The sequence below is a fragment of the Canis lupus genome, chromosome 19 (genome assembly GCF_003254725.2).
Source record: "Canis lupus dingo isolate Sandy chromosome 19, ASM325472v2, whole genome shotgun sequence".
Lineage (NCBI taxonomy): Eukaryota > Metazoa > Chordata > Mammalia > Carnivora > Canidae > Canis > Canis lupus.
The window spans coordinates 45,954,854-45,967,173 of record NC_064261.1 but is presented as its reverse complement, the minus strand read 5'-3'; the positions used below and the strand labels follow the sequence as shown (position 1 = coordinate 45,967,173).

Genomic DNA, 12,320 nt, shown 5'->3' with positions numbered 1-12,320 from the left:
AAAATGTAGCTTTTTTTTGAGGCTAGAAATTAAAATGATTATAAATTCAGTTTTTAAATACTACAAGCTGTAAACTAAATAGAAGTGTATAAAACGTTGAGTATACTCATGATGACTATTTTAATAGATAAATAAACTTGGCAATCATCAAAGCCAACATTACATCTTGACCTATTTTCTAGCAATTTCATCTACCATATTCTAGCTCAATTTTATTATTCTAGTAAATATTCCAGTAAGCATAAGGCAAAACACAAAATAGGTGAGAGAACTTCAACTCTCAAGAAGTTTCCATTAAATGAGGAAGGCAAATACATTTGAAATATGGAAGAAACTGAAACGAAGAATCAAGGTGGGAGTGACTAAGTGTGCTGTGGCAAACTTGTGGCAGGAAGCTCTGAACCAGATTGTTCTTAATTCTTTAGGAATCCAAAAACTACCCCAAAGATGGAGGAAAGGACTGACCATGTATTTTTTGTATAGTGCAAACTGTGCTTGAGTCTACACTCTGAAATTCAGTAAGCAGGCAGTAGGGACTGGAAAACCTGCTTTCAGAGGTGAAGGGTAGCAGAACATGTCACCCTGAAATATGTCCCCGTCGTATATTGATTCTGTTGAGCTGTAGACCCATGAAAACCAGCAAGTGCAGCAAGAAGCTGCCTTTGAATTCTGCTATCTGCCTGAAGACAGATCTTTCAAAAGGAACTCAGTTGACATTAATCACCTCCCCAAGAGTTTCATCAACCAGGGAAGATGGAGTCTTGTCACAGGAGAGGAGACTACAAGTCAACACCACACCCAGATGGGCTTTTCACAATCTATCCTATCTTTGGTCTTCTAAAGGCTCTTTCCTCTTTCCAAAAAATCATTTATTCTCCCCTAAGTGGCCCACTTCCTCCTCCCCCTCCTTATTAAGATAGGATTTAAGCCTGAATTCTAAGTCATTGTGGGGAATTCCTTTGTCCCTGATGTGTCTCCCATGTGTATAAGAGCTATACATGCTAATAAGCCTGTGCATTTTTTTTTCTTTTGCTAATCTGTTTTTTATCACAGGGGTCTCAGTTAAGAACTCAAAAGAGTGTGGGGAAAATGATTTTTTTTTCTCCCTAAGAGAGCACTGGGGTTACAGAAGGAAAGGATGCCTATTTTTAGCTTTTGTTGATTTTCATGATGTGAATATTCCCTGTGGTCCATTTCTTGGCATCAACAAAATCCTTAATATTTAATGACTGGCTTTCATTGCCTGCTCTGTGCCAATTCCAGGTCACCGTTGGTTATGAGACTACATGTATTATAAGCTGATAAAGCCTGTAAAAGTAAAAGTAAAGGGGTGGCAATATGTACCTTAAAGGATGGCTGTGAAAAATAACTGAGAAAACATGTGAAAGAGATTGGTGCATAGCACCCCTTTTCTGACTCTTCCCTAAATCTAATGCTAAAACTCCCTGCATAGGCATGTGGGGTACAATGCAACTTTTGAACTAATATTTTGATTACCGTATGAACTGAGATGAGGGAAGAGGACTTTCTTGGAGAATAAATAGAGACTGTAAGAGCTAAGGAGGAAGAGAAGGGCAATTGCTAGTTATTATTATTCATATTATTATTAGATAGCCTGCAGCTTGCCTGTTTCTTGACTTCCAATATAAATGCTAAAGACAAAAATCATTATCATTAAATGGTAGTTAAAGGCAGATACTTGGATCCTTTTTTTATTTTAATCACATAGAGCTCCATGGCCTTGCTGATAGCACAATACATCTTATTACATTTAGGTAGTAAAATTCTATGTTCTGCCTCAGAGAATTTATATCTTAGAATATTAGGCCACCTACTTCTCACTCTGGTAGACACTGTGGTAATAATCTTTAAGAGTATGTTTCTTCCTGCAATGCTTTTGGCATCTCCCCCACCTTTAAAATATCACACACAGAGTCTGCTTCTTTCTTTTTTGTCAGTCCACTAGCCTGGGGTGGTGAAATGTATTTAGGAAGTTGTTACCCCAATAAACTCAAACTAAAGTGGCCTGTCTTTATAAAGAGTGGATTACAGTGCAGTTTTAAGCATATGTATCAGAGTGAAGAAAAAGATTACATTGCTCTCATTCAAAACTGCCTAAAATACTCGCTGCATAGTTGCAATCTTCTTTTGCAAGTTCTGGAAAGGAATAGGGCATGGCAGACAGTTCTCAGGACCCCGGCATAAATCATTCCCCTAGAGAGGTGTTCTCGGAGATGCCTATGGAGTGCTAGCTGCTCACGAAATTAGATTTCAGGATGTAAAATCTAATTAGGAAGTTAATGGAGGATCCTCTTTGAGACAGGACTTTGCTGTAACCATCCTACAACATATGAAGTAGCCAGAATTATAAAGCTCCTCCCTGCACCACTCATAGGGAAATACATGAGACATCATAGTCTTCCTTAATGTCACCATTTTTAAAGAAATCTGTGACCCATAAGGAAATAAATAAGACATCACAATCTTCCTCAAGCTGAAGGACCTGAAAAACAGCAAGTGTAGGGACAAGCTTCCTCTGAACTTCCTCAACTGGCTGAAGACAGATCCTCCAAAGGAACTCAACTATCATCAATCCCTCCCCAGGAATTTCAGCAACCAGAAAAGATTGACACCTCATCCAGAAGACTTTGTCACAACCTATCACATCTCCTACCTGTTCGTCCAAGTGCCTTTCATCCTTCCTAAAAATCTTTTATTCTCCTGGAAATGACCTACAGGATCCTCCCCTTCCCCTACTAGGATGACCCATTAGCTCTCATATCTCACCGATCTTTTTGGCGTTTCCTGTTTTTCCCACTTGGGATGCCCTCATGCCCATAATATTAATAAGGAGTACACCTTTTTTTTTTTTTTTTTTTTTTTTTTAATAAGAAACACAGAAACTGAATGAGACTGCAGTGTCTGCAGGGACCAGCACCCTCTCTGCACACATTGCCCTGTCAAGTCACTCACCATCCACAAACCACACAGTTTTCTCCTAATATGTAATTCAGCGGACTCTTTTCTTTCTTTCTTTTTTTATGGTTTTATTGATTTAGTTGAGAGACAGAGACAAGATAGCAAGAGAGAGCACAAGCAGGGAGGAGAGGGAGAAGCAGGCTCCACACTGAGCAGGGAGCCCAATGCTGGGCTTCATCCAAGGACCCTGAAATCGTGACCTGAGCAGAAGGCAGTCACTTAACTGACTGAGCCACCCAGGAGCCCCTAGACTATTTTCTTCTTAAATAAACCTCCCGAAAGTGTCACACTGGTCTTAGAAGAATCCCTATAAAGATATAACTGGGTCAAGTTTTGGCTCCTTATGAAAAAGAAAGAAAACCATTTATCTGATATATATGACAACACAGAAGACTTAAAATATTGTGATTACATCTTAGGGACATAATATACATTTCTCAACTTACAATGTGCTCTTCGGGATGGATATATTTTCTCTTCTAGCTGAACTTTCCCCACTATGATTATTAACCCATGTTATTTTCCTTTAAATAATCTGGGCCATTAATGAATCTATAACATATAAATGTGCAATATTAAATGTTCTAAAAAAATTCTGGCAGACCTACAGGCCCCATATTAATGCTGTTTATTATTGTTATAGCCCCAGTTGGCTGGTAATTAATTATCATACATCAAATGAGTCAAGTCACCATAAAATTTTTCTACTTCAGAATGTTAAAAATATCTAAATATTGTTATTTCACAAAACAAATTATCCCAAGTAAACCAATCTACTTTAGAAATTAAATACAGTCGAAAATAACAATAAGCACTTAAAACCCACAGTACTTTATTTTCATTGCTTTGTGTTGAATAACTTAAAGTCTAAGAAGAAATCATTTAGGTCCAAAAATATTTCTAAGTATGCCTCTCCTCTTGACTTTTCCTTTAGCATAAGTAATCAAAGGTGGTAGCTGTATGAATCAAAAAGTTGGGCTCCCCAATGGACAGTAATGGTTTGTTTTGTAGATAGGTAGGTAGCATGTCTGTGATAGGACATTGAAGACAGAGACATGGCCAATAACAGCCTGAGCCAAGTGCTATTTCCTACTTTATATGGCATGAATGGCCATTCAGACTTGGTATCAATATCCCAGAACAATATCTATCTCACTTAGTCAAAAGTACTGTGATTTTTATGTTATTGTTAAGATTATAAATTTCTAATATTTTTTTTCTGTTGAGCGAATAATTTCAGTTTGCATGAGAGTACTTAGTACTGTGTAGCTCTCTTGGACTCAGTCCTTCTTGAAAGCGACTGGTCAAAAAGAGAGGAAGGCACTGGTCTGATTTGGGTATCAGCTAAGAAGCAGGGCAGAAGTAGCACCAGAGAAGGTGAACAGGAGCAGGTAATCAGGAAAGCTCACCACAATAATGGGAGGCCCTGCATCTAGAAGCAAACCAAACATATGCAAGGATATTTAGTACAAAAACAAAAGCAATAGTCAGAAACAGAAATAAAGGGACCAACAGCCCACCATAGTGGCAAGATTACCTCAACCTGAAAGCATGTGAACAAAGTACAGCCTACGAGAGACACGTTCCTTAACTTAAGGAGAGTCTCCTGAAGATCCAGTCGCCATTAATCCACTCACAGACAGAAGGTGACTCAACACCAGGAGGTGCAAATTCAGATGCCATCAAGCTCCCACTCAGGGAGCTTTCAGGCAGGAGGGATATGCCCATTATCATCAGAATGAAAAGGTCCAATAGAACGTCCTATACTTCCTAATGAAGCCCTAAAACTGCCCCCTCTAGTTAAATTGGTATATAAACTCTTACCCCTAGCTATCCAGTGAATTCAGCGCCCATGAGAGAAATTTCTGTTAATCTCTCTCTTAGCAATTAATCCATAGGCCTTCAACCAATAGGAAAAGTTTTCCTCACAACATAACCTTAGCTGAAAAAGGCCAGGGTAAAATTTTAAGCTAAATATTTAGAACCAAGGAAATAATGAACAAGCGCTTTGAGATCAAAGATGGGCGGTGGAATGGGCCACAACACGATTTTGACTATGCCCCTTAAACACCAATGATGTCACCAGAGAGACACGGGGCATGACAGTGACTGGGCCACCATGACAGAAAGCAAGAAGACTAAATAAAACAAAGCAAAGACAAAATAAAGCTAGCTAGCTACCTAACCTTTTTCTCAGAAGTCTTTTAAATGTAGTTTACATTGCTTGAAGCATTAATATGCACCTCTTTTCTGAATCATCTGTCTGGTGGAAAAATAGGCAGAAGGGTTTAAGATTATGTGATTTTCCATTGTCACAAGGTAAAACATAAAATTCAAAGTTAACAACAATAGAAAGGTGTTATGACAGAAAGGCACTTTCCTGGAATATAACTTTAAAGTCTTGAAAATAATCAACCAGTCTCCTAATAAAGTAGGGTAATCACAAAGAGATGAATAGGAGGAGAGCAGGGCAGCATCTTTTTTTAAATGCCTAAAGGATAAAAATGCACAGCCTTGCTGAATGAATATCCAAGAGGCAAGGACATTCTCTAAAGTTCAAATTCAATCTAATTCTCTGCTCTCTTTTATATTAAGGCCAAAATGAATATTAACCATTTTTATTAAGTATGACCCTCATTTTTTAAGTACTAAAACCTGCTAGTGCAAAATGCTTCCAAATGTGGTGATATTTATTTTTCAATTTATGCATACAAGTTATGCAGATACAGTTATAACAGGCTTAATAAATTATATAGACCTGTAGGATTTTTGCATTGAGTTGTGAATTTATATTCTTAACCACTGAAATTAAGAACTTTGCAGTGTTATCCAATGCTTGTGGTAGTAATCATTAGCACAGTCAGTGTAAAATAAACTTTTAAAAAGAGGTACTCTGCCCAATAGGAAAGAACAGTGGCATGAAAACTGAAGAAAGAAGACATTAGAGTTTGTATGAGAGCCAAGTGTCTGGTCAGAGTTCTGATTTAGTTTCATTTCCCTGTATTTTTTTTTTCTCACCTTCAAGTTTGACTTCCTCCTCATATCTATTTTCAGATTTTAATAATCAGAAATTCAAGCATGAATTCAAGTATTAACATACAGAGTATGTTAATTCAAGTATTAACATAAGAGTTCATTTGTTTCAGGTGTACAATGCAGTGACTCAACAATTCTATACATTACTCAGAGCTCATCCTGGTAAGTGTACTCTTAATCCCCTCTACTTATCTCACTCATCCCCCCACCACCTCCCTTCTGGTAACCATCAGTTTATTCTCTTCGGTTAAGAGTCTTGTTTTTTTGGTCTTTTTTTGGTCTTTGTTCCTTTGTTTCTTAAATACCACAAATGAGTGAAATCATATGGTATTTCTCTGATGGACTTCTTTCACTTTCAGCATTATACTATCTAGATTCATCCACGTTGTTGCAAATGGCAAGATTTCCTTCTTTCTTTACGTCTGAGTAATATACATATATATATATGCACTACATCTTCTCTATCCATTCCTCTATGGATAGACACATGGGTTGCTTCCATATCTTAGCTATTGTATACAATGCTGCAATAAACTGAGCCGTGCATACAGCTTTTCAAATTAATGCTTTTGTTTTGTCTGGGCAAATATCCAAGTGGAATTACTGGATCATATGGTAATTCTATTTTTAATTTTTTGAGGAACGTACATACTGTTTTCCACAATGGCTACATGTGTCTGCATTCCCATCAGCAGTGCACAAGGGTCTTTTTTCTCCACATCCTTGCCAACACTTGTTATCTCTTGTGTTTTTATTTTTGCAATTTGAACAGGTCTGAGGTAGTATCTCACTATGGTTTTGATTTGCATCTCCCTGATGATTAGTGATGTTGAGCACCTTTTTATCTGTCTTATTTTTAAATTTTTAAATATTAATTTTTTAAATAGCTAAAGTATTTTCAAAATATTTTTAGTTGCAGCTTTATTAGTAACTACAGAGGAAGGGGAAAGAACATAAGACTAGGTTATGTTCCTAAAGGGATTTATAATATGAAGCTAATGAAAATAGATACCTCTAAACTGCCTACCCTGCAGCAGTGATTATTAATACAATGGGCAGTTGGGGAGAGATCACCTGCATGGTTGAGAAGGTTGAGATTAAGGAAGGTAAGCATCCTGGGAAGCAGCAAGTGTGGGGGTCTTCTTAGGCAGAAGAGTAAATGTAGAACAGAAGACATGGAGAAGAAAACAGATTAAGATTTCAGATTCTTGCATGCTTGGAGCAAACCTGTTCAGCTAAGGCCAAATGAAGCATGTTCTCAGCAAACTCGGTTTGGGGAGGGTAGTACCCTCTACTCCACTAACCTTTTTTGCCCCCCGTCAACAATTTTTATTTTCTTATTTATAAAAATTAGTGTGATAAAGTTTAGCAAAAACTACTCATGAAACACCGAATTAAATTCTAAATATTAACTCCCTTATTAGTCATTAAATAAATAAAATGAAATGATTACATATGATTTAGATGTATCAACTTGGGAGAGGAACTTATTTTTTTCTAATATTGTGAAAGTTTTACTTTTGACTGTCACTAACTTTCCATATGACCTTATTTACTGATCCTCAATTATTGTCATCAGTAAAATGAGAGTATTGAATGATGTGATTCTTAAGGTTCCTCTGTATCCGAAATAGACTCCAAGGAGTCTATTGTACACCTTTCCAAATATTAGATAACCTAGTGTGATTTTTAAAGTTCTTAATGATTTGAAGGGATACATGCAAACCAATGTTCATAACAGCATTAGCAACAGTAGCCAAATTATGGAAAGAACCAAAATGTCCATTGACTGATGCATGAATAAAGAAGATGTGATATATATATATATATATATATATATATATATTATATATTCCATTTTATATATGTATATATATAATGAATTAAAAGGAATGAAAAGGATGAAATCTTGCCATTTGCAAAGAAGTGGATGGAACTAGAGAGTATTATGCTAAACAAAATAAGTCAGAGAAAGAAAATTCCATATGATTTTATTCATATGTAGAATTTAAGAAACAAAACAAATGAAGAAGAGAGGAAAGAAAAAGAGAGGCAAACCAAGAAACAGACTCTTAACTGTAGAGAACAAATCAAGGGTTGATCAAGGGAGGTGGGCAGGGGATGGGCTAGATGGGTGATGGGTATTAAAGAGTGCATTTGTTGTGATGAGCATTGGGTGCTGAATGTAAGTGATGAATCATTAAATTCTATACAAGAAACCAATATCGCACCGTATGTTAACTAACTGAAATTTAAATAAAAAGTTGGAGAAAAAAAAGAAAGTTTTGTATGAGATGTCAAATGATAGCTTTTGAAATAATACTTACATTTTGGCCCACTTATCGAGTTCTTCTTCCAGATATGTTTTAACCAGTTTTGGTTGAAGGCCAAGAGAATTTCCCGAGAAATAGATGGCATTTTCATCCTTATTCACTAAAGATAAATCAACTGAAACAGAGAGAAATGAAATGCTTATTCAATTAATTAATCTTCTTCCATTTGGCATTGTTAATTCAGTACAAATAATTAATATAATTAACTCCAATAAGGATAATAAATAACATAATTCTTCCCAGGGATAATATCAAGTTCTCAGAAAAATAATTAATCTTTCACATTTATATTTTAAAATACAATTTACATTTATAAAAACTATTGTTGAGATCTCTTATTTATTGTGCTCCATAAGGAAATCTAAATTAGCATCTCTTCCCAATCATAAATAGATAAGGGCAATAGAAAAAAAGTTAAAAATAGAATTTTTATAGTAAATGTATCATCAGCCCATCCAGAGATGCTAGGTTACAAGAGTCTTGGCACAAACTAACCTGCAATAACTGGTGGTGTAGAAAAGGCAAATAAAACATATTTAAATGAGTATTTACATATCTGAAGTAGAGATATTAGATTTATACATTTTTTCACTCTACATATCTATATCCATATCTATCTATATCTATCTATATCCATATATAAACAGGCAAATTGTTCTCTATATCTATGTCTTATTCAAATAAATTGGGATTTTAGTAATTTGTCTACCTCACAACTCTCCCTTGATAGCAACAAATGCAGTTTTATTAGCAATCCAATCCATGTTTGAACACTAAACATGTTCTGTGCATGTCAGCCCCATCAATGACCCAGCATGAGGAGCCAATCAGCCATATCTCTGCTCCCATTGTCTCGTCTTGTTCTTTCATTGCTGATGCTTTTATAAATACACAGTGAGCTGCTTATACTTAGTCTTTTTTAAAGTGTGTTTAATGTGAGAGAAAAGCAAAATTGTAAACTAAATTATCTTGTCTCAGGCCAGGCAAAAGTATGGTTCCCCGTCTCTTTTCACTACATTCCTCTTACTTGATTGAGTTGCATGTTTAAAAAGTCTCAATGCACATCAAATGGCATTAGAAGAGAATTCAATTAGCATTATGTCACATGGCACAATAGAGTATCCAGAAAATGTATTTTATAAGACCCCACAAGAATAAAGAGATAGCCTACCACACTCCAACTCAGTCGCATTGGATCTATACAACATGAAAGTCTTTGGGAGTAGGCTTCTCTTGTGCCAGACAAATAAATAAGTTTGTTATTAAAAACTAATGTTCTTGGCAGTGATGGGATGCATGACTACACCGACAACACCAAAATGTGGCACCTTGGCATATCTTAAGCTGAGGGAATTTGAGAAATATCATGTGCAAGGACTTTCTGACTGTCCTGTAAGCAGGACTGTTGGTTGTTGACCAGCACTTCTTTCCCTATTTCCTATGTGACAAGGATGGAAAAGTAAGTTGGACATGGCATCCGCAAATTGTGATCAGCTTCTGGATCTTCTTCAGTTACAGGATTCTTTATGTATTCCCTGAATATCTAGGAGTTATTCTGTATTTGTGCCAAGAGGACACCATTGGTTAATATAGCCAGTATTTGCTGGACCTTGGGGTCAGGCAGGACTCATCCTGAAAGTTGTCATGTCAATTGTTATTGATTATTACATCAAGTATTACTGATCATCATCTATCCACTGCTTCTTTAGGCTAGAGTCCAAGTCTACAGTCTTCTGGAATATACCCATGACAAAGGGTGGACTCTGGATAAAACATACTTTCTAGTCTTTCAGTGCCTGGCTTGGCTGTTATACATTTTGTGGATTCTGGTATTAATATTCCATCAGAAAGTTTCATGACCTTTCTGAAAACATTCATTGTCTTCCAAAGTCTAGTCAAGATTGATATAAACCATAGCACCTGGGTGGCTCAGTGGTTGAGCATCTGTCTTTGGCTCAGGTAATGATCCTGGGGTCCTAGGACTGAGTCCCACATCAGACTCTCGACAGGAAACCTGCTTCTCCCTCTGCCTATGTCTCTGCCTCTTTCTGTGTTTCTTATGAATAAATAAATAAAATATTTTTAAAAAATCAACATAAACCATTCATTCTTGTTCCTTGGGACATTCTTTTTTTTTTTTTTTTTTAAGATTTTATTCATTTATTTGAGAGAGAGAGAGAGGGAGAGAGAGCACAAGCGGGGGGAGGAACAGAGGGAGAGAGAGAAGCAGACTCCCCACTGAGCAGGGAGCCTGCCCAGGGGTCCATCCCAGGACCTTGGGATCATGACCTGAGCCAAAGGCAGATGCTTAACTGACTGAGCCATCCAGGTGCCTCAGGACATTCTCTGTCTTTTGACATTTTTTATCATATTGAGGATTTGATGTTCTGCCAAAATATATATGCTTTAGGAGCTTACTGTAACCTCTCCCTTTTCAAAATAAACTTTTGTTTTATTAACACATGTCATTTTGATGGATCCCAAATCTTGGTTATGTCACAATGCCTCAAGACTGTAACCAACTTTTTTTTTTTTTTCTTCAAGTTTTCATCTTTTAGTGTTTGTGGGCTTTTTTTTTTTTTTTTCAGGAAGATCTTCCTCCATTAGATTTGGCTCCATCCTATTTTAGGGATGAAAATGTAAATAAAGTGTCTCAGTGTCTTCCTCTTGATCCATACTCTCCTAGTCTACTATTCTGAGAAAACACTGAGGTGTCATTATTGAGGCATCCTGTGATTTTGTGTCCAGACCAAACTATTTGTTGCATTTGCTCAATTGGTCCCCTTGTAGGCAGCACCCAGAAACAATGATTTTTTTCTAGTCACAGGGCAAGGCAAGCTTTTTCTGCAAAAAGCCTGAAAGTAAATATTTGTGGCCTGTACAATCTGTTGCAATGACCCATTTCTGTCACTAAAGCATAAAAACAGCCCTAGCCGACATGTAAACAAATAAACATGACTGTGTTCTCACAGAACGTTCTTGCAAAAAATGTTTTCTGATCCTGGTCCTAAGGTCATTCTCCAAATTCTAGCATGGATTGGGCATGTTGAAAGAGTACATGCATTTCCTTTATCAGTCAAGTCTCCATGTTCTGTAAATACCTTTTGAGTTGGGAATATTTGCTTCCTGTTAAGACAGGGCCACCGAAGAACTCCATAAAAAAAGTTACTTTTTTCCTTTCTCCAGCAGCTAGGGCCTGCACCCCCACCCCCCCTAGACACATGCCTTGTAATGTAAATGGAATGCGTCCTCCTCATAAGGGACAAAGGGATAATGCTATCTTTGGATAGTTGACATCTAGGGAGTGACCGGGCGGGACTCATCATAAATGTTCTCCAAGACCACTAACCAACACCTTGACACCAAAACCCCCGGCTCAGGGAATGAGTGACTAAGGAAAGACACCTGGACCCTGTCTTTGCTCTGACCAGTTTCTGGATGCCTAAGAGGACATGTGCATCAGACCACAATCCCCAGTAAAAACCCCAGACCTGAAGCAAAGATAAAGCTCATGCTCTTTTCCTTTCTGAGTCTCCAGGGTACTCCATCCCTACCTCTCTCTATATATGTCTTCGGTAAACTCTGCTTTCACTTCCTGCTGGCTCATATTTGATTTCCACTCTGCCTAAAATCAAGACCCGCTTGGCTAGTCCTAAGGGACGACCCCTTCTCAGGGTCCTCTGACCAGCCTGCCTGCATCAATGTTATTATAAATGCTTTGTATTAGTTTGCTAGGGCTTCTGTAACAAAGTCCCAGAAACTGAGTGGTTAAGTCATAGAAATATATGATTCCCAGTGTTGAAGGCTAGACATCCAAATCTAGGTGTTGGCAGAGTTTGTTCCAGGCTATGAGAGGAGGCTATGAGAGAGGTTTCTCTATCTGACATGTCAAAGCTCCTCTTCATGTTCACAGGTGTTCTCCATGTATGACACCTGTGTATCTTTCTGTCACCAAATTTCCCCTTCTTATAA

General features: G+C 37.2%; 1 protein-coding gene across 1 annotated transcript in view; it reads right to left on the bottom strand.

Annotated features, from left to right (window-relative positions):
• The window catches only part of KYNU (kynureninase), a 128,571-nt gene that overhangs the window by 82,762 nt on the left and 33,489 nt on the right, over positions 1–12,320 (bottom strand). The window contains exon 3 of the mRNA XM_025431153.3: positions 8,343–8,463. Within this exon, the coding sequence (XP_025286938.1) occupies positions 8,343–8,463 (121 nt within the window). The remainder of the gene's footprint in view (positions 1–8,342; positions 8,464–12,320) is intronic.